The sequence below is a fragment of the Vigna umbellata genome, chromosome 10 (genome assembly GCF_029865625.1).
Source record: "Vigna umbellata cultivar VRB3 chromosome 10, Vumbellata_1.0, whole genome shotgun sequence".
In the NCBI taxonomy this organism is placed as follows: Eukaryota; Viridiplantae; Streptophyta; class Magnoliopsida; order Fabales; family Fabaceae; genus Vigna; species Vigna umbellata.
The window spans coordinates 17,085,699-17,109,094 of record NC_142174.1 but is presented as its reverse complement, the minus strand read 5'-3'; the positions used below and the strand labels follow the sequence as shown (position 1 = coordinate 17,109,094).

General features: G+C 41.4%; 3 protein-coding genes across 3 annotated transcripts; 1 reads left to right on the top strand and 2 right to left on the bottom strand.

Annotated features, from left to right (window-relative positions):
• Positions 1-7,813: 7,813 nt before the first annotated feature.
• Positions 7,814-8,722, bottom strand: LOC124839644 (uncharacterized). The gene has a single exon (XM_047315531.1). It carries the CDS (start codon positions 8,720-8,722, stop codon positions 7,814-7,816), a length of 909 nt encoding a protein of 302 aa, XP_047171487.1.
• Positions 8,723-15,178: 6,456 nt separating this feature from the next.
• On the top strand, positions 15,179-17,164 carry LOC148192065 (uncharacterized). Its single transcript, XM_088099997.1, has 4 exons — positions 15,179-15,350; positions 15,427-16,433; positions 16,569-16,764; positions 17,025-17,164. Exons 1-4 carry the CDS (start codon positions 15,236-15,238, stop codon positions 17,162-17,164), a joined length of 1,458 nt encoding a protein of 485 aa, XP_087956123.1. The 5' UTR covers positions 15,179-15,235.
• Positions 17,165-18,500: 1,336 nt separating this feature from the next.
• LOC124839653 (uncharacterized) lies at positions 18,501-20,870 on the bottom strand. Its single transcript, XM_047315541.2, has one exon. The coding sequence runs from the start codon at positions 20,737-20,739 to the stop codon at positions 18,754-18,756; it is 1,986 nt and encodes a 661-aa protein (XP_047171497.2). The 5' UTR covers positions 20,740-20,870; the 3' UTR covers positions 18,501-18,753.
• Between the last annotated feature and the right edge of the window lie 2,526 nt (positions 20,871-23,396).

The window sequence follows — 23,396 nt, the reverse complement described above, 5'->3', positions numbered from 1 at the left end:
AAAGAAGAAAATAAAAAGTAAATAAAGAAAGTGTCAAATGAATGTAAAAAATTTAGGTGTGTCAAAGAATATTTTCCTTTCTTTTATCCTATCTTTTCTTAGATCACCTTTGTAGATTGAGAAGGGTAGCATAAAACACATTAATTAACATTCATTTTACTAACACCACTTTTTAAATAATTAGTGAAAAGTGAATATACATTAGTTCGTGATTTTTTAAGTCTTTTTTTAGTTTTTTAAGTTTTTAATCCTCTTTAAAATTTTAATTTTTTTTAATTTTTAAAAAACATTATCATGTCAAATTAGTATTGGGTAAGTAACACTTGTTAGAGTTCATGTTTTATATTCCATTTAATCCTTATATATTTATTTTTGTTAAATTTATATCTTTTTTTTAAATTAAACAATTTTGTCAATTTCTAAATTGAGATTAAATTTAATTTTTATATAATTATTATATTGATATTTTTGTTAAAATTTACATTTTTATTAAATATTTTTAATTTATAGTTATAATTGATTTAAATTTATAAAAATTTTAGAAATGAAAAATAACATCATTAGTTCAAAATTTTAAGAGGGTAAAAATAATTGGAATATCTGAAACGAGAGATCAAATACCAAAAAGCAAAAAAAAATAGTTCTCTGACATTTTGAGGATATTTTAGACTACGAAGAAAAAATATCATTAGTTTTAGTTCTTAATTATAAAAATAATTTGGTTTTTGGTTTTTCAACGTTTTAAATTTGTTGACCATGCGTTAGAGTATGAAGTTTGGCGAAATTAAATCGTGCCCTTAATATATGATGAATAGTAATCCTTTGAAAAATAATTTTACGGAAATGATATTTTAACAACAAGTTTTGACAACATTTTGAGACGGGTCAAGTGTCTAAATGCTAGTGGTCCACGTGAAAAATGGTTTTTGTTTCGGTATAAAAGTTGAGGCCGAGATACGAACCGGATAATTCACGTCCTAGGATGTCGTTATCTTCACGTCCTCTTCCTCTTCAGCACGGTTCAGGGAGATTGGGGTGTGTACCTGCGATGACACTCTGACGCTCAAGTCAGAAAAAATGGAACCGTCGAACTCTCTTAGTTCACAATAGATAAAAATAATAATAATCTCCTGCCCCAGGAAAAAACGTACCTTTTTCTCCTCTGCTTTTCATATTTAAAACGACAAAAATAAACCGTTTACCTAAAAATCCGGTTGGTTAAAGAAGTTGACCATTTGGAAAGCATAACCGTTAGGTCGTGTTTGATACTAGGTCAATTGATCCCGTGATTTGTGACACTATGCAGATATTTCTCAACCGTTTATCTTTTAGTTTATTAAGATTTAATATGTTCAAATTTACTAAAATTGACCGGACGTATTCCCTCTGGTATTTGACTGGATTGTCGTGACTTCGCTGTTTAGTCATCGACCATTTAATGCCATTAACATATACATACGGTCGCTATAACACGATTGTTTAATGGTTGATGCCAAGAGGGTGAATCGCGGGTAATCGACACACACATACGATCATTATACTATGATCGTAAGATGGCTTGGCATTGTGTGTTCTACCAGTCGACTGTCGATTAACCCAGGTATCCTACGATACATGCCCCCCAAGTCCGAGTAAACGAGCGCAGTTTATGCGGGTGAGTTTACTGTAGGACGTTGAGTGTATAGTTATTGGGCAAATGCTACACACCATTTTGGTGAAAAGAAAAGGCTTTAGGGTTTCCCGCTTTTTGGGGAAACGTAAAGACATGAAAATAGAGTCGTTGGATTAAGTTGATCCTATGACGTATGATGCTCTGGCACCTTTGGCTTCTTTAATACGAAAGGGAAGGTGGAAAGGCGTGCTACGTTTACCAAAATCAAAAAACATCCTCTTCCTTCCGATGACAGTTCTCTTGCTTTGCTACAAGTTGATTCTGCTTTCAGACGAACCCGCCAGGTAAATCCTTCATCCTTTCTTCGTTCTAGTGTGCTTATTGCCGATGATGGAAGAAAAGGGGCAGAATGCCCGTGTTGACACACCAGAATCGTCATCGACGGCGGAGTTTCATGAAATCACCACCATTCTGAGCGGTGAAAGTGCTTTCTTGTACGGTGGCGTGTTGAGTGAAGGTCCTGAAGATTGTGCTGGGCCCACGACTAGTGGTGGTGGCTATGGCTGGGCTTCGCAGGAAGTAAGTGAATTCCGTAGCTTGTTTAGAAGTAGAGTAGTGCTGGCGGATTGGGTAGAAAACAGTTGTATCTTGAGAACCCTAGATTATAGGTCCGCCGTTTTATGATCTGTATCTGAGATTGCCATTGACAACTTTTCAAATGGCAGTATTAAGAACCCTAAATGTGGCACCTACTCAACTGCATCCCAACAGTTGGGGGTATATGCAGGCGTTCACTGTCATTTGTCAAGCATTGGCTATTAGGCCGTCTGTAGCAGTGTTTTTGCGGTTCCTTAGATGTCGTCCAGTTGCTAAGAGGGGTTGGGTATCCCTAATTTCCGAGCCGGGTGATGCTCTCCTGGAGCTTTATTTGCAGTCGTACAGGGGTTTTAAGGAAAAAATTTTCAAAGTGTCGATTCTCGACTCAGGGCGACCATACCTTTTTTACGAAGGTGGGAGTCTAAAGTTTCCCTTGTACTGGACACAGGATCCATTGAAATTCACCTCGTGGGATGACGATAAAATGACGATCGAAGAATTAGAGGCTTTGGATGTGTTGACGGCATTGCCACGCCCCTTTTTCTTCCCGTCGGCTTATAAATTGTCTTGAGCATGATAATTTCGACTCGAGGGTACTCGATATGTTCTCTTATTGTGATTTTGGTATGTTATTGAATTGTTGCTGACCGTGTTGGAGGGATTTGTTCTTGCAGAGATAATGGGAAGAAAGGGACCGGTCCGTAATTCGTTTAGGACAATCGACGTTGAGAATGAGGATGTCGGTCATCCAGGCCCCTCCTCAGGAACTACTCAAACTCTGCAACCCCCTCCTACTGTTCTGGCGGCGTCTCCTGATGAAGCAACGATCGTTGAGCAGAGGTCGTTAATAAGAAAACGGAGAGGCAAGGCCATCGACTCTGCGGGCGTTATGCCTAAGAAAATGAAGGAAACTGAAGGAGGGATGAGTCGTCCTACCCCCAGCGGCGAGTGGGATTCATACTTCACTCTTAGCCACAAAATAGAGTTCAATTTGGATGATGCTGACAAGAAGAAGGTGGAAAGCATGACAGAACAACAAATGGCTGACGCCATGTTGGAATGGGCGAGTCGAACAGCTATGGCGGCTTGGCATATGGCGTACGCTTCTGATAGAGGCGTCTTGAGGGCTAAGTTGGAGAAGACGCGGACGCAAATGAAAGAGCTGGCGGACGTACATGCTGCGTGCGAACATAAGCAAAGGCAATCGTAACAACTGCTATGTGAGGGGCAGGTATTACTGAATTCCACTCAAGCAGCCGGCCTTGCCTTGAAGAAGGATATGGATGAGCTACGTCTAGTCAAGGATCAAATGGCATCCGAGTTGGCGCAGTTAAAAAAGATTGTGGCTGCAGTGACTCAAGAAAAAGATGACGTGATTACGGAGAGGGATAATTTGCTTGCCGCGGCCGTCGAGGATCGAGAAGAAAGAGAAGAAATGCGTGAAGCCATAATTGTGGAGCATACGAGAGGCTTCAATAAAGCGCTGAGGCAAGTCGCACATCTTCTCCAAGTGTCGACCGAGGGGGTCGCGTTCGACGTGTGAAAAGATGTATATGAAGGACAAATGCGGCCTCTAGCGGAGATTCCTGAAGATGCTTTCTTGGAGGCTGATGATGGCCTTGATGATGAAACGGTTGCTGTTGAAGAACACCATGAAGTGGCCGCTGTGGAGGAGCCAATTGTTGAAGCGACTGGAGATTCTGGTGTTGGATCGCCAAACATTGTAATAGATTAGATTTTTGAATTTGGATGTAATGATGAACTTGGGTTTTGCTTGAAGATTGATCATTCATGAAATATTTGTCATGTCGTCGTTAGTATTGTTGTGTAAACGATTAAATTTCCTTGTTGTGATGTGGGATAGGTGTTGATAAGGTGCATGAACGATCGTCTAGATCGATTGTGCTGGGTGTTCTAGTATGAACATCTACGAAGGGAGTAATATCCCGAATTTAACTGGGTGTTCGAGGGAGAACATCTACCAGAGGGAGTGTATCCCGAATATAACTGGGTGTTCGAGGGAAAACAACTACCAGAGGGAGTGTATCCCGAATATAACTGGGTGTTCGAGAGAGAACATGTACCAGTGGGAGTGTATCTCGAATATAACTAGGTGTTCCGAATCATCAAGGTGCGGATGCTTTGCGGTGAATTTACATCCGGTTGGGTACTTGCTCTCATTTGACAGCTTGAGGGCGACCATGCCGAGCCAATTCGGATAAATTTGACCCTGAGACTCGACATTGTAGAACAATAAAAATGAACAAAAAATATTATTGGAATCGAGAAAAATGATGTGTTCTGAACATAAATGAACTTCAACTAAAATAATATTTGAGGTGAGTAGCATTCCATGTGTTGGGGACGGGTTGCCCAGTGAGGAATTGGAAGCGGTATGCCCCATTCATTAGATCCTCAACGACGCGAAACGGTCCTTCCCAGTTGGCCGCTAATTTGCCGTGTGCTTTATTCTTCCTGGCCTCTCCTCGTTTTCGCCACACAAGGTCACCATTTTTTAACGCTCGGGGCTTGACCTTGGTGTTATAACGACGGAAGAGCATTCTTTTTTGAGCTTCTGCACGGACGGTGGCGACTTCTCGACGCTCGGGCAGGGTATCGAGATTCATCTGTAATTGTTCATTGTTAAGGGTCATATTGATGATGCTGCGTCTGAGGGACGGCTCTCTGACCTCAACTGGGAGCATGGCGTCGGTGCCGTACGTTAGATTGAATGGAGTATCTCCGGTGGATCCGTGTGGGGTGCATCTGTAAGCCCATAGGACTTCGGGTAGTTCCTCCACCCATAAACCTTTAGCCTCGTCGAGTCGCTTTTTTAATTCTGTGAGTAGGGCCTTGTTCGCGGCTTCGGCTTGTCCATTAGTTTGCGGATGTTCGACCGAGCTGGTCACGTGCTGGATCCCAAGGCCTCTGAGGAAATCCTCTAATTTCTTCTCGATGAACTATCGGCCATTGTCAGTGATGATTTTCTGTGGCAGACCGAACCGACATATTAACTGCCAGATGAACTTCTGCACTCGATAGGTGTTGATTATAGAAAGTGGTTCGGCTTCTATCCACTTAGTGAAGTAGTCGACTGCCACCAGGAGAAATTTGTTTTGCGCCTTTGCGAGCGGTAACGGGTTGACGATGTCGATTCCCCACTAGGCGAACGACCATGGGGAGATGATGTCGTGCAATTCTTCGGGAGGGACGTGGAAGTCATGGCCGTGTGCCTGGCATGAGACATTTTTTGACAAACGCCTCGCAATCTCGGTCAAGTGTCGGCCAGTAATAACCTGCTCGAAGTATGTGCGCTCGGAGGGTACGTTTGCCCGAATGAAAACCGCAAATCCCGGTGTGTAGTTCGCGCAGGACATAGTCAGCCTCATCCGCTGATGTGCACTTAAACAAAGGTGTGCTGTGGCCACGCCTGTACAGGTCGTCGCCTATGTATAAGAAACGTGCGATACGTTTTGAGTCACTTGCGATGATCTTTCCCCCTTGCTCCTGTTTCATCATCAAGTCCCGTATAAGCTGTCTCCAATACGTCCCCTGCTGGTGAACGTCGGATGCGAAAGTTTCCACAATTGGATGGTCGAGTATCATCTTGATGATTGAAGACAATTGTGCTCTCTCTTTGGAGTGGGTTAATTTGGACAGGAGGTCTGTTCTGGAGTTTTGCTCCCTGGGTACATGGACAATGTTGACCTCGACAAAATCCTGGAGGAGGGTGCTAGCTTTGTGGAAGTAGCGTAGTAACTGATTATCTTTGACCTAAAATGTCCCGTTCATATGTCCGACCACCAATTGTGAATCCATCCTGCATTCTAATCGAGCGATCGCGAGTTCTTTAGCCAAGGATAGACCAACAATCAAAGCTTCATACTCCGCTTGGTTGTTGCTGGCCGAAAACCTAAACGTGATGGCTTGTTCCACGATTAGACCATTTGGTCCTTCTAGAACAATACCAGCTCCCCCCTCTCTTGTCTGAGGATCCATCCACGTTGAGGAGCCACTTCGGTTCCAAGCTGTCGGGCGTGGGTGTTAACTCAGCTACAAAATCTGCTAGGTGTTGACCCTTAACGGACCCCCGAAGTTCATAACAGAGTCCAAATTCAGAAAGTTCCACTGACCATGAGACCATCTTTCCCGCCTTGGCGCTTGGATGATTAGTTCTGACAACCACCTGATGGCTCTGGAAATATGGTCGAAGCCGACGGGATGTGGTGAGCAGGGCCAATGCTACCTTCTCGATTTGAGAGTATCGCTCCTCTGCTCCCTGCAGCATGCGGCAGACGAAATATACCAGCTTCAGAACGGGGGCTTCCTACACCAAAGCAGCACTTACAGCATGATGGGATGCTGCGATGTATAATTGTAAATCGGATCCGGCGACCGGTCTCGCCATGATTGGAGGGCTAGTGAGAATGTGTTTAACAGCGCCAAAAGTTGTTCACAAGCATCGTCCCAGTGTTGGGTGGTGCCCTTCTTCATGTTTTTCAGGATGGGTCTGATGTGTTCGGCTAATCTTGGGATGAAACGGGATAAAGCTGTGAGTCGGCCAACCAGATGTTGTATCTCTTTCAGGGTTTTAGGGCTCGGCATGTCGAGCACGGCTTGACATTTGTTTAGGTTGGCTTCGATACCTCTGCACATTAGCATTAAACCCAAGAATTTACCAGTTGGGACCTCGAAGGTACACTTGGAGGGGTTAAGCCGCATGTTGTATCGTCGGATCTGGAGGAAAACTTCTGCCAAATCCTTGAGATGTTGTTCCACAGATTGGCTTCGGATGACCATGTCGCCCACATAGACATCCATGCATCTGCCGATTTGATGGTGGAAGACTTTGTCCATGAGGCGTTGATAGGTGGCGCCTGCATTCTTTAGACCGAACGACATTACCTCATAGCAATAGTTAGCTCGCTCGGTAATGAAGGCTGTTTTGTTCTGATCTGGCTCGTACATGGGGATTTGGTTATAGCCCGAGTATGCATCGAGAAAGCTGAGCACAGTATGTCCTGAAGCCCCATCAACCAATCGATCAATGCTCGGTAGAGGATATGAATCCTTAGGGCAGGCTTTGTTGAGGTCAGTAAAGTTCACGCACATTCTCCATTGACCATTAGACTTCTTGACCATGACCACGTTTGACAACCACGTAGTGTAAGTTACTTCCCGGATAAACTAAGCGTTCGTCAGCTTGTTGACCTCTGCTTGGATGGCTGCACGTTTTTCCTCCCCAAATCGTCGCTTCTTCTGCGCTACCGGGCGCGCCTCCCGGAAGACCGACAATTTATGGGCCATGACACCCGGATGTATTCCCGACATATCGGCAGCCACCCGCGCAAATAAGTCATCATTGGTTCGTATTATCCGTGTCATATTACGCTCGTCATGAATCGCCAAATTCCCACCGATGGTCGTGGTTTTGGACACATCCACCCCCAGTTGGAATGCTTTGACATCTCCTTGCGGATGGAGACGTTCGTCTACGTTGGTTCTGGGATCCAGATCAATCGTCGTTGTTTCAGCTCCTCTTACCCTCTTGGACGGCATAAAAGGGGTGACTTTTAAACCGGCGACATAACACTGTCGAGTCGTTCACTGATCAGCCCTTACGGTACATATAGTCCCCCGTTCCGTGGGGAATTTCATGGCCAGGTGCGGGGTGGATACGATGGCTCCGAAAGCTTTCAAGCAAGGTCGGCCTAGCAAAGCATTACACGAGGTGTTTGCCTCCACGTGCAGGAACCTGACTCTAAGCTTTGGCGCATCCCTGCTTGTGCCGAGTCGAGTCCGTAGGTCTAGGTATCCCCGAGTGTCGACCCTCTCCCCTGCGAAGCCGACAATCTGCTCATTAAAAGGGGCTATCAGGTCCTCGGAAAAGTCCATTTTCTTGAAGGTTGTCCAGTACAAAATGTTGACCGAACTACCTTGATCAACGAGGACCTTGCTTACGTCGTAGCGGGCTATTTCGGCTGTGATGACCATGGGATCATCGTGATCAGGGTCGGGAGCGTGGAAATCGGCGTCAATAAATGTGATGTCGGGTATGGATCGAGGTTTTCGATCTACCATGTGCACCGACTTCAACTGTCTCAAGTGTCGTTTCCGGGCAGATGCTGACGATCCTCCTCCTGCGAAGCCGCCAGATATGGTATCGATCCGTCCCCGGACCGATCTTTCCCTTTCAGAGCGTCGAGGTTGGCTTCGGGACCGCCGTCTTTGCCGGTCGTCCCTGGGAGGCGATCGTTCTAGGCTGTGTCGAGAGGATTCCTTCCGGTTGGGAGTTGCTACTCTGGTGGATGTCCTTTCCTTGACATAATTTTGGAGGTAGCCTGCGCGGATGAGTCTTTCCAACTCATCTTTCACTATGTTGCATTCTTCTGTATCATGCCCATGGTTCATATGGAGTCGACAGGTTTTACTACTGTCTGCGTTCTTTGGAGTGGTCTTTTGCCGGACAATCAGGAGCTGAACTTTCCTGACAGTTCTCAAAACAAAAGTCATGCCTTTAGCAATTATTACGGAATTTTTTACTCTTGTTACAAGACCTGGTGTTGATCCGAATAACGATGTCGAGACCGAGAGCGCGTATGGTTCTTCGTGGCTTCATGGGGATGCCGCTCGGCCCCATGGTGGGTGTCAAAATGTTTCAGTAACATTTGTCCGAGGGTCGATCTTCCTTCCTTGCTATGCTCCGATCGGCCAACTCTTCAAGTAATCCTTCCCGATTAATGGTTGACCTGCAGAAGACACTCCAACGCTCAAATAAGAACTCCAACGCTCAAGTCAGATATGTTTCATAAAAAGATCTATATTTTATTAAGATAGAAGAAGATCCATGGACATCAGTTGTCTACTTATAAGGCTTGTGACAGCCAAGTCCATTGATTAACCATTAATGCAATATATTTTAGGTAATCAAACCCAATAATTAATCATTAATGCAATATATTTGTAGGGCGTAAGACAATCTGACCTATTAGTACATGCTTAATGACAATCAATTTCGATCGGTATACTTCATATAGTACATATATGATTGAATGGGTTTATTGATTATGAGATTTGATTTTACCCTTAGCATCTAGAATTTCATGAATTTCAAATCTAATTATTGCATGCTAACTTAATGATTTTTGTTAAGGACAATTAGCTCAACAGATTCAACTGATGAGGATATTAAAGTTGTATATTAAAAAAGATCAAATTGTAACTAACAAGAAAAGACATAAAAAACTTCTAGAAAGATTAATGTATCTCTAACACAATGGACTAGATTTAACTTATATTCTTAATATGATTTGTTAGTTCATATACAATGCGATCACGTGTTGTTATCTAAATTTTAAGTTACATAAAAAACTACAAAATTAAAAAAAACTCTCCTTAAAGAAGAAATTTGATCAAATATGACAATTTATATTGATTGTACATCTTTTTCATAATAACAAATTAGGTTTAATCATTCAGGAGGTCCCTATTTTCGAGGAGAATCTCAATTTTGTCCTGTTCTTTTTCGATTTCTCAATTGGGTCCTAATTTTGTGAAAATTGCAACAATTGGATCCCTACCGTTAAATTGAACTCAACGGCGTTAATGTATGGTGACATGGCCCGCTGACGTGGAATTTTATTTTTTTTATTAAACATTCAACTGAACCACGTTATTACCCTTAACACATCATCATCTTCCACTTCCAAAAACCCTAACATTTCCCCTAATCCATCACTGGAGCACCAGCCACCTCAACGCCAACTCCAATCCCGCAAAGTCGAAACCCTGCAAAGTCGAAACCGTGACCACCTGGTCTCCATGAACGCGGAACCCTCGCGCCTCGACATTGATGACCTCACCGGTACCGAAGCGAACCCTCTCTCCGTTGAGGACGCCGCCTCCCCTGTCGTCACCGTCTCTGACGACACCCTCTTCATCGACGTTGACCCCGACCACTCGTTCCAAGCCTAAAGCTCTTCTTAATCAATTTCCAATCGAGGCTGGATGTGGATGTGGATGTGGAGCTACCCATGCTATCGAAATCGTTGTGGATGTGGATGTGGATGAACTGGATGGTGAGGAAATTCTCGAACGGAAGAGGTATCCGGAGGGAGGGAGCGAGGAAGACATTGTAGCCGCTCCAGATGAAGGAGGCGAGGTCGGCGGCGAAGGCCTTGCTTGATTTGGGACGGCCGTGGACAGCGGCGAGGGGCATTGAGTACGCTTCTAACACTTGCAAGTTTGCATCTTTATTTTCTCATTGATGTTATGGTTCTTTTATGTGTATGTGTGTGTATTGGGTTTTTGGGCAAAAATCTATGTTTTGTACCAGAAGATGATATTGGATTTTTGGTGCCTATAAGCTGCTTGATGTATATGGTAAGTGTCCTTTTGGGTTATCTTGAAAATGTATCATTGAACTAATGATTGTTATATAGGGTCATGGATCTTGTAGATACTGTGTTTGGGAGGATGAGATTAAATTGCTTGATGGAAAAAGCATTATTCTTACCCAGCGAGGCAGGCAAAGGATTCATCATGATTTTTGGGAGGAATGCCAAAATGATGAAACTGATGATGAGCTGGGAAGTGAACTCAGTGAAAGGATGAAAGTTACAGACTATTCTGAGGATCCCTTGGTTTTCCAGATTCGAGTCGCAATGGTTTTCCAGATTTCATGATTGATGGTGATGGTGTGTTAGAAGAGATGGGTGATGTGTTATCCATTTCTTTGTTTTTTAAAAAATATAAATATCCACGTCAATTAAAAAGTCAGTTCAGCATGCCACGTGAATCACATACTAACGCCGTTAGGTTCAATTTAACGGCAAGGACCCAATTATTGCAATTTTCATAAAAATAGGATCCAATTGAGACGCCGAAAAAGAACAGGACCAAATTGAGATTCTCACCGAAAAAAAGGGACCTTTTGAATGATTAAACCTAACAAATTAATATATAGATACTTCATATTTATATATCATAATAAAATTGTATTATGATGTATCTGATTGAATAGAAAATATATTATAATAATAAAATTATACATGACATTGTTCACAATCCTATTTAATATGTCATTCGAAATTTATAACTTTTTTGACAGAGAAAAAACTCAATAAAAACATTATAAAATTGTATTATTTTAATCTGAAAACTAATTTACAATAAATATTACTAAAACTATGAGAAGTTAGATTGTTAAAAATATTAGACAAATTAAAAATATATAATATTAATTACCAACTTTAAAAAGTATTGAAATAAATATACTATATTAGTTAAATTATAGATTTAAAATATGATATAATATGAAGTATATTTAAAGTGATAGAATTATATATATGTAAACACGTAATGCTATCACTAAAGATCGTACAATAGGGTAACCTGTTCTTGCAAAATTTACATTTTAAACGAGTTTATTTTCAGCTAGTATATATGCACATGCTCAGATTTAGTGGACTAGCCTATATTTAATACAAAAACTGAAAACCTTATTTTTTTATATGTAATATGCAAAACTTCACGTATTTTTAAAGTCTAATTATAATTTATCAAATAAAAAAATATTTATTACCTCTATTATTTTATCTTCACTTTCGTGTGTACTTTGTATGTTTATATGTGTATGTGAAAATTACTTGGAACGCTTTTTAGAAATATTGAACATCTTTTGGGCCTTATCTACATATCCTCATGATTAGACCGAGTTTGCAAATGAAATGTATTATATCTGGGCTTTTCTTTTCTTACATTCCCCTGGATTGTTATTTAAACCACTTTCCTTTATTTTTATTCCCAAATATACCATTTTATCCAGCAAAGGCATAATAAACTCTAAACCTATTATGTTCCCCCAATTCTTATTGTTCTATCAATCCTTACCGATTTTCTATCTTGTCGCTATTGAAGATACACTATTTTAACCTTATTTTTGTTTGAATGAGATTTTAGTGAATTATTTTTTTGGACAAAATATTCTTTAACTCTTCATTTCGTATATCCATACAAATACCTTTGTTACTACCGACGGCGGATAATCGATCGGAAAGGTTTAGACAATGCCGAGCGGGTAGAAGCAAGGCTAATATGTCTGATCGAGTGTCTCAGCCTAATATGTCCAATCGGATCTCTCAAGTACAGTATGTCCGGTCGGACGGACTTCTAAGACTGCGGACTGGAGACAGCAGTTGAATGCTCATGAATGTGTAGTTAATGAGGTAACGGTCATTGTAGAATATTTAAGATGTGCATTGAAAGTCATTAAAAGGTAAATTAATGGGTAATATTCTCTAAAATCATATAAATAGCCGTCAAATGAGAAGGTAAAGGTTCTGTTTTTTACACATATAGATAGACTTGCAAAGACCATTTCTGACTTGAGCGTCGGAGTGTTTTCTTGAAGGTCACCCCATTTACACTGATACCGAGCGCGCAGGAGGCTAGAGGTGAAGAACCGATCGTTGAAGGAGGAGTGTTTCCGGACGGAGGTAACAGGAGTTTTTCCCTGTCCCATTCAGCAGAAACAAACTTGATTTTTTGTTCAGAAAAGAAAAAAAAAATTGAAAGGCGCTTTTGAAAATAATTCTAGAAAATACTTTTTTAGAAATGTTTCGAAAATTTTGTGAAGTTATTTCCAAAAGTAATTTGCATACTATTTAATCTTTTTCTTCTATTTCATTTTAATTTCGCTTTTACTTGTAAGGGGACATCAAACATCATGTAATAAGATGTTTGAAAAGGACAATAAATTGGTCATTTATGCAAATTAACTTTTAAAAAAAGAAAGTAGATAGAAAAAGAAACAACCTTATATTCTGTCTGTTCTAGATTATCAAATACACTAGCGTGAGAAATCCTTTGTTGAACTATGCCCAACAACTACCAATTCTAGTTGTGTTTTGGCTGCCATCTAATTCTGGTTTCATCTTCATCATATTCACAACTTCCTATGTCATCGGAAATTAAATCATAGATATTTTTCCGACGGGAGAAAGAAAGATTTAGTATATGCATTTGAAATAGCCTCTAATTAACTTCTGTTTCAGTAGAATTGTGTAGGCCGAGATACGTGCGCGATGAATCACCTTCGCTCCTTCCAGTGACACTATGGCCGTCGCGTCTCCTTCCTATAAAAAGCTCTTCGAGAGAAGATGGGCTGGGTACCTGCGAAGGCATTCCGACGCTCAAGTCAGAAAAAGAATCAATCTAACTATCCTCAGTTCAAAAAGAAGAAGAAGATATTATTTTCTTTCTTAATTTATTTCTCCAGGGAAAAAACGTACATTTTTCTCTCCTTTCTTTGCATATTTATCTTAGTAATTAAGGTGAACCGTTTACCTTAAAATCCGGTTGGTTGATAATCTGACTCTGCTAAATATAACTGTTAAGTCGTGCTTAATACTGGATCAGTTAACTCCATGATTCGCGGCGTCATAATCGGATACATTCAACTGCTCTCTCAGGATTAAGATGTCAGTTTTGACTGAAATTGACTGACCGCCCTTTTAGTTCGATCAATAGACGATCGTTAGATAACGATCGCTTATGATCAATAGTTGATCGTAAGATAACGATCGCTTATGATTAATAGTCGATCGTAAGATAACGATCGCTTATGATAGTTGACGTCAAGGGTGGCGGAGGCCAGCCTAGGATCTTCCTAAACGGTCGCTCCTTTTACTAAGTGGACGATCGTTTAAAGATGATCGGATACTGTCGATTGGTTCAGGTAACCTGACCGTCTGCTGTCGATTGGTTCAGGTAACCTTTTAAGTGGACGATCGTTTAAGGACGACCGTATATGCTGTCGATTGGTTCAGGTAACCACCTACCATACATAATGCCCCCGAGTTCGAGTAGACGAGCACGGTTGGGTTCTGTGAGTTTACTGTAGGACGATAATTGTACCGTTACGGGAGAAGCGCTACGCACCGTTTCGGTGTCAGGTTTTAGGGTTTCCCGCCTCTGGGGTAAGTGAAAAGTCATGGAATCAAAGCCGTTAGATCGAATTGATCCTACGGTGTAGAGTGGTCCGTCTCCCTGGCTTCTTTAAGACGAAAGAGAATGAGAGGAGTCTGCCATTCTTGGTTCAAAAACGAAAAGTAGATTGCGCCGGTGACTGTTCCCCTGTTGGTGGTGTGAGTGGAATCTGCCTTCCTACATAATTGACGCTGTTGCCATACCAATCTATCAGGTAAATTTTAATACTTCCTCCGTATTAGTGTGCTTACCACCAATAATGGAAGAAAAGGGCAGAGCGCTGGTATTGATCTACCGGAGCCGTCTTCAACGGCGGAATGCCTTGATATCACCACTGTGCCTTATGGTGAGAACGCGTTTTTTTATGGAAACGTGGGCAGTGAAGGCCCAGAAGAGCGTGTAACGTTTCCGGCTTGTGGTGGCGATTACAACTGGGCGGCGCGTGAAGTTAACGAATTTAGTAGTTTGTTTAGGAGTAGGACAGTGTTAGCAGATTGGGTAGGAAATAGCTGTATTTTGAGAACCCTAGGGTATAAATCGTGTGTGAAGCTGGTGGCTTGTAGGGAGGATGAGAGAGTGTTCCACGGGAGGGAGAATAGTTCCAATGAGTTCTTTTATTGTTACGCTTCACCGTTCTATGATCTGTACCTGAGATTGCCCTTCACAACCTTCCAAATGGATGTGTTGAGGACCCTAAATGTCGCTCCCAGTCAATTGCATCCCAACGGTTGGGGGTACATGCAGGCGTTTGCAGTGCTATGTCGGGCCTTGGCGATTAGGCCGACTGTGGCATTGTTTTTGTACTTTTTTAGGTGTCGACCGGTTGCGAAGAAGGGTTGGGTGTCGCTGATTTCTGAGCTGGGTAATGCTCTTTTAGAGCTTTATTTGCAGTCATATAGGGGCTTTAAAGATAAATTCTTTAAAGTGTTGATCCCCGATTCTAGGCGGAGGCACTTTTTTGATGGAGAGGGAAGCCCCAAATTCCCATTGTGCTGGACGCAGGATCCGCTGAGGTTCACCTCGTGGGCTGAGGATAAAATGACGATCGAAGAGTTAGAAGCTCTGAATGTGTTGACGACTTTACCACGCCCCTTTTCTTCCCGTCGGCTCATCAACTGCCTAGAGCACGATGACGCCTATTCGAGAGTATTTGGTATGTTTCTTTTCTTGTTATTTTTATCTGTTGCCTGGTTGTTGTTGACTGTTCTGGAGTGACCTTTGTTTCGCAGAGATAATGGGAAGAAAAGGAAATGTCCGAAACTGGTTTCAAACCATCGACACCGAGAAGGCGGAAGATGATCGTCTAGGGTCTTCATCCAAACCTGCGCAAGTCCAACCAACTAGTCCGGTCGTGTTATCGGTTTCGACTGATGAAGCAACGGTCGTTGAAGAGCAGCCATTGGTGCGAAAAAGGAGAGGCAAAGCGGTCGACACAAGTGGAGCTGTGTCGAAGAAGAGGAAGGAGACTGCAGATGAGATAGAGCGTCCCCTCCCTAACGGCGTATGGGATTCCTCTTTCACCCTGACTCATAAGGTCGAGTTTAATCTGGATAACTCGGAGAAGAGGGTAGTAGAAAACATGACCAAGCAACAAATGGCCGATGCCATGTTGGAAATGGCGAGTCGGACACAAATGCTAGCTTGGCACATGGCATATGCCTCTGATAGAGGTGTGTTGCGGGTTGAGCTGGAGAAGGCGCGGACTCAACTGAAGGAACTTACTGAGGCTCACGCCCTCTGCGATCCGAAGCAGAAAAGGTCAGAGCAATTACTAAGAGAGGCTGAAGTGCTGTTGACTGATGCCCGAACCGCCGGCCTGGCTTTTAAAAAGGAGCGCGATCAAGTGTCGCGCAAGCTGGAACAGGCAAAGAAGATAGTGGCGGCGTTGACCGAGGAGAGGGATGATTTGCGGGAGGAGACGGTCGAGGACAAGGAGATAATGGAGGAAATGAAGGAAGCTATAGTGGTCGAACATACCCGGGGTTTTCAGAAGGCGCTGAGGCAGGTCGCTCATTTGCTTGAGGTGTCGACCGAGGGGGTGGCATTCGACGTTCGGAAGGATGTGTATGAGGGTCAACTGAAGCCTCTATGTGAAATTCCGGAAGATGCCTTTCTGGAAGCCGAAGAGGGTATAGATGAAGAGGCGGTCGTTGCTGACGAGCCTAATGAGGTGATCGCCGTGGATGAACCGGCTATGGGAACGACCGGAGATGTTGTTGTCGCATCGCTTAACATTGTAATAGATTAGGAATTAGAATATTTATGTGTTTGAACGTACGTGTCGACTGGAACTTTATGATTATGAGTATTGAACTGTTATACTATGTTGAATTTATGCTCGCGTTTGATAAGATTGTTGCTTGTTGACTAGAGTGATTCGCGGACAGGGTTTATGAGCGATCGTTTAGCTCGAATGTGCTGGGTGTTCGAGGGTGAACATCTACCAGAGGGAGTGTATCCCATACTTAACTGGGTGTTCGAGGGAGAACATCTACCAGAGGGAGTGTATCCCATACGTAACTGGGTGTTCGAGGGAGAACATCTACCAGTGGGAATGTATCCCATACGTAACTGGGTGTTCGAGGGAGAACATCTACCAGTGGGAATTATATCCTAAGTCACCTAGGTATGGTTGTGTTCTAGGGGAACTTGCATCCGGTCGAGCATTGGCTTTGAGCGGGTTGCTTGAGGGCGACTATGTAACATGTTGAATGAAATTAGGGGAGTCTAAACCTGGGGCTCGACAGATGAGAAAATACAAAGAAATAATAATAAAAAAGATATCATTGTTTGGAATTGAGATGAATAATGTGTCATGAATATAAAGGAATATCAACTAAAATAATATTTGAGGTGAGTAGCATTCCACGTGTTGGGAACAGGTTGTCCATTCAGGAGCTGGAGACGGTATGCCCCATTCATCAGGTCCTCAACGATGCGGAATGGCCCCTCCCAGTTGGTTGCTAACTTTCCGTGTGCTCGATTTACTCTGGCTGCCCCCGTTTCCGCCACACCATATCGTCGTTTTTGAACGCTCGGGGTTTTACCTTAGTGTTATAGCGGCGGGAGAGCATTCTCTTTTGAGCTTCAGCACGAACGGTGGCGACTTCTCGACGCTCGGGCAGGGTGTCGAGATTCATCCGCAACTGTTCGTCGTTAAGTGTTAGATTGATGATGTGTCTTCGTAGTGAGGGCTCTCCGACCTCGACTGGGAGCATGGTACCAGTGCTGTAAGTCAAGTTGAAGGGAGTGTCCCCGGTGGAGCCGTGTGGGGTGCATCTGTACGCCCATAAGACTTCGGGTAGTTCTTCCACCCATAAACATTTGGCTTCACCGAGTCGTTTCTTCAATTCAATGAGTATAGCTTTATTCGCGGCCTCCGCTTGTTCGTTCGTTTGCGGATGTTCCACTGAGCTGGTTATGTGTTTAATGCCCACATTGCTGAGAAATTCCTCTAACTTGCGTTCAACGAACTGTCGACCGTTGTCAGTGATGATCTTTTGTGGTAGACCAAATCGACAGATTAAATGCCAGATGAACTTCTGTATTCGCTGGACACTGATAATAGATAGGGGTTCGGCCTCAATCCACTTGGTGAAGTAGTCGACGACGATTAGGAAGAATTTGTTGTGTGCTTTGGCTAAGGATATGTCCTAATTCTTGGTTCAACCTTCCAAAGTACGGTCCATCATTAACAATATTTTGGTCTTGTCAAAAGCAATACAGCGGTTTGGATTGAACAGGTCCAACTTTAGCTTTCCACGATCTATTTATTCCCTACTTTGTCTTCACCCAGAAAGCCGACGAATCATTCAAACTAATAAATTATTCTATCTTCACTCTTTTTTCTATACAAGAATACTAAACTGCCATGGCCAACAAAACCTGCAACACTTTTCAATCTACTCTCAGGTAAAAATTACCTCAAGATAAAAAGTGAATTACAGTAGTAAAAAAGAAAAAAACTTAATTATCAAAAAATTAAGGCCTTGTTTACTTGAGTGGATTTGAAGGAGAATAATTGAGGGAATTTGAGAGGATTTGAAAATAAATTTTTTTATTGATTATTTGAATGAATTTGGAGGTAAATGAGATTAGATTTGGAATTAAATTTTTTTAATCTGTCACGTCAATCAAATCTTACACTAATTCTCACAATTTTTACTTCCAAATTCATTCTCACTTCTCTTCAAATTGACTCAAATAAACAACAAAAAAATTTATTTTTAAATCCTTTCAAATCTCCTCAATTACTCTCTCTCAAATCCTCTCAAATCCACTCAAGTGAACAAGACCGTAAGGATAATAATTCAAAACCACTCGTTAATTTCTCTTACGTGACACCCTTAGATTACAGTTATGTTCAGCTTACGATTGAACCCAGATAGACCTCTACGGGGTCTGAGTAACAGTGGGAAAGGTGGAAGAGATGGATGAGAAGTATGTGAGTATGTGTACAGAATGAAGAGAATGATGGAAAAAAAAAAGAATGAGTGAATGGGTGAAAAATCTTTACAAATTGCAATGAAAGAAAGGCAGCATTGGTGTTTTTGGTGCTAGTGATGTTTTTGTGATTGATGGGATCCTCTGGGGCCTCTGGACTGGTAAAGCTCCAACTTGCTCTTAGAATCGAGCAAAAGGGCCTCCAGAGTTTGGTTATGGGCGACGGAGGATTGCTTGGAGGCCCATTCGATGACTCCGAGGACTTCAGCCTGAGCAAGTTCGTCGCTGTCGGGGACGTGCATTGCAATGTAGGAGAGAAGAAGAAGCGCCGGAATCTGCACCATCTCTTCCCCAAAATAGACCAGCTGAATCAAGTGTTTAGCCCCGCCGGCGCTTATAATGGCCTTGGCGTGATCCACGTGCAGGTAATTCTCGGTGCAGGCGAATTTTGCCAGTGCAATCGACGCCTCTCTTGTCACCTCCGCTTCCCTTTCGTCCAGAAGCTTCACCAACGGTCCGATCATCCTTGTCTCAGTAGCCTTGAACGTTCTCGCCAAATTCCCAATCGTCTTGATGCACGGAATCAGAAGGATTGAATCCGAATCCGCTTTCTCGATTATCTTGACCACTTGATCAACCACGGCTTTGCAAGCGGGAGAGTTCGGCTTGAACGCCGATTTCCTCAATTCCGGATCTTTCTCTGCCACAGCCGTAATCTCCATCACCGCCATCGCCGAATTGTACTGCACAGCCTCTGTTCCTTTCTCAAGGAGAACAGCGAAACACAACAAGGCTCGTGATTCGGTGATGCTACGACAAATTGGGGAATTACCTTTGGCAAGTTGCCAGAGAGCCCTGGCTGCCATTTCCTTCATGTAAGCTTTAGTCCCAGGATCCTCCAGATCCCTCCCTTTCATGTTAATCCCCGAATGTGAATAGTTTCGCTGGTGATTCTGATTGTTGTTCCCCAGTTTACCGTCATTAGAAACTCCATTACTCTTGCTCTGATTCTGACCGGTTTCGTTTCCTTGCTTGTTGGCAGCGTGCATTGCAATTGTGCTGGTGATTACTCTGTGGAGATTTCGTGGTCCTTCACCGAAGGGATGCGGGATGCGTGTGGGAATTTCAGCTTCGGGGTGGTGATTTTGATTTCGGAGATTAGTGTTGTTGGTGTTGCTACTGGCGACGACGAGGGCGTGGATGGAAGTGGGTTTCTTGCTGACAATAGCGTACTTACTGTGTTCCTCCACGGTTTCGAAAGCGAGGTGGCCAACCAGCAAGGTCACCATCTTGTGCTGAGCGAAAAGGTCCTGAGACTTGGGGTAATTCGCAGCGAGCTCCGACACGGCCCACGCCACCACACCTTGCACCTTCATAGGACCTTCCTTCAGGATCTTTGCCAGCACCGAGCACGCCCCAACGTGGATCATATGCTCCACGCTCTCAGGATCACGCCCCAACAGACCCACGGCACGTGCCGCGTTCTCTTGCCCTTCGCTTTTTCCTTCCTTCAAAAGCTTCAGCAGGGGGCCCACCCCGCCCTCCTCGATTATCAGCTTCCCGTAGCGCGGATTGTCACTCGCCAGAGACACCAGCGACGCCGCGGCGTCCGACCGCTCCTCTGGGGCACCCGTGTGGAGGGCGGCGATCTGCTCCCAGATGAAGCAGAGGATCGGCTCGTTCGCGGCTATGGGAGGGAGCCCCACGAGGTACTCACCGCCGGCTTCGCCAGCCGAGACGCGGAGGAGCCAGGAGACGTCGCCGACGGAGTTTTCAAGGTGGGAGGAGACCTTGCGGAAGGCGGCGCTAGGGTTGAGTGTAAACACGCGGTTCATGAGAGCGTTGCCGCGACACTTGAGGACCAGGGCAAGAGCCTTGTCGAGGACCTGTTCGGTCTCTTCGATGATGCGGCGCGTGGGACGCTCGTAGAGTTCGGAACTGGCACGCGCCGCCTGACGGAGCAGCGCCGCCAGCTTTTCCGTCTTGGACTTGAGCTCGGCGCATTCCTGTTTGAAGGAAGTGGCCTCGTCGGCGGCTTTGGTGACTTGGTCGGCGAGCTGGATGGGTTTGGCCAATATTTTCTTGACTATGTCTCCCATGGGAGCAAATCAAGATGAAAATGAAAAGACTATGAAATGAATGGGATGAATGGTTTTTTATGATAGGGATTTGATGAGAAGCAGACGCAGACTCTGAAGAAGCACAAGTTCTTTTACGAGGTCAAACGCAAACCTTCTTCCCATCTCACTCCTCTTTTTATAAACAAACGGTAAGCTGTGACAACCAGACACGTCCTTTTCTTTATTTATTTCTGTACTAAAAAACTTTTTTTTATTTTTTCGTGCTTTCGAAGTTTGATCTTAACCTACAAAGGAATCTACCTTAGCAATCAGAGAGATTCACAGCTGCCTTTTTCCCACAAAATCTGAACAACCACACCACGTACCAATATGCACTTTCCCTTTTTTTTAATTTCTGTTTGGTCTCGTTTGAGGTTGTAGTATCATTCACCCTTCACTTATCTCTTGTTAATTTATGGCAATGGGTAATTGTGATTCACATGGACCTTCAATCCATGTCAAACAATAAGTTTTGACCCTTCAATCCAACTACTACTTCACATACGTTATACATTTTATATCATAATCTAACTTATTTCATTCATCCTAGCATTTTCTAAAACACCAATTTTTTATCCCTTACTTCATCAATCATTTAAAAACATAAATTAATAACTTAATTCATTCATTTATTATCAATTTTAAGATATTAGTAGGGATAGCAAAGAAAGTGAAAGAATGTTTTTTATGTGATGCAGATGTGTTTTGTCTCTCTATTGTGTGACTTCAACTTTTGTTACGACGTAGTTTATGTTACTTGTTTTTAAATTCTTTCTGAGTTTTCAATCTTTTACAACAATCTAATTCTCTTCCTACACTATAGTTGGGCTTTAGCAATCTGGTAGCCTGACCGCTCAACCGATAGTTCATTCCAACATGTTTTCATGTAAATTTCTATGTATAATAGACTTTATGACAAAAAAAATCAAAACTAATGACCTTTGGGTCAGGTTGAAAATTTTCATCTATTTTCACTTAACAAACAAATTATATCGTGTATAGTTTAAACGTAGTCATCCCTAATTATTAGTACACATTATCTATTAAAATATTTTTATCGTTCACATTTTCGTATTTCAATGCTTCCAGCAATTAAAAATATTAAAAAAAACTAATTTAATAATTTATGGACCATTTTATCATTTAAAATAATAATATAAGTAGTTAAATATATCCTTGGTCTTCGTATAATTTATATTTTAATTTGTTAGCCATTGATAAGTTTAAACCATGTGATTATAAAACACTTATTATAATATTATAGTTCAAGAAAAAAATGTTTAAAAATTAAGAGTAAATCAATGTTAACAACTATTATTCTAGTTAATATTGTCATATGTCAATTAGATATATGACTAAAATTATAAATCTAAATTTGTGTAAATTCAATTTTAGTGAATCAATTTTGTAAGTTGAAATTAGATCTAAAGTGAATTATTTTAAGATAGTATCATATTCAATAAGTCTATCATAATAAAGTTTATTAAACCTATAATATAATTCATTATCAAGTTTTCTTTGTTTCACAATATTTCATCCTCAATGCAAAAGAAAATATATTAAAAATCTCACGTGAATAAAAAATTGGATATTGATGAGTTAGTTTTTAACTACACAAGATATGAAATTTTAATTATTTTACATTTAGTCAATTGATATATTTAAATGTATATGATATAAAACATATTCATAGCATGATTAAGGAATTTTGTTAACTTTGGTTTTAGGACAAACAAATGTATTATATTATAACCTAGTATTGATGATGACAGTGGTGGAGATAATGACATGACATAACCATACTTTTCGAGTAATTTTTTTTTGTTTCAATATACTTTTTCTTATCAAATACATTAGAGATCTCAGGAGAAAACTTTCATTCCATATATATTTATCATATAAGTATTGGTAGTATAAGTCATACTTTTATTTAAGATTTAATCATTATTTTAAACATTGATTCATTTTAATTTTAATATTTCTTTTTGGTTAATCAAATTTCATTATATGTTAAATTAATTCAAAATGATAATTTTAATAAATTGACATTAACATTATTTAAAATATAATTACATATTAATCTAATAAAATGTTTGATTAATAATTTAATTTTACGTTTTTTTTTCTAACTCAATTGAGTCTTTATGTTTTTTTATATAAATACGAAAATCTTATAATTGAGTTAAAAAAATCTATTTATCTACTAATTATGACAAAACCCAAAAGACATTATATCTCATCGTATTTGTTCAGATATATTCACAAACTAAGTGTAAAATAAGAAAAATATAAAATTATTTAAATTTATTTAACCACATTTTATTCTCAATCACAAATTTTTAAATTCAAAATATCTGCAGACATTAATGAATGATTAAAAAAAAGGTGTATTTTACTTCATACATTGATTTGAAAAAGTTGTTTTTAGAATCATGCTTATATGTTTCACAAACATATATACCAAATGATCAATAAATTTAATACATATTATGACACCGTTAATGCGAGGATTTAATATCAATATCTCATTCATTAGAAACTATCTCAGTTAAGGTGATGATAGTTAAATTCATAAAATGATAAAAAAATTAATTAATGTTATTTGGGTTGTTTATTTTTTATTTTTTTTTACTTTT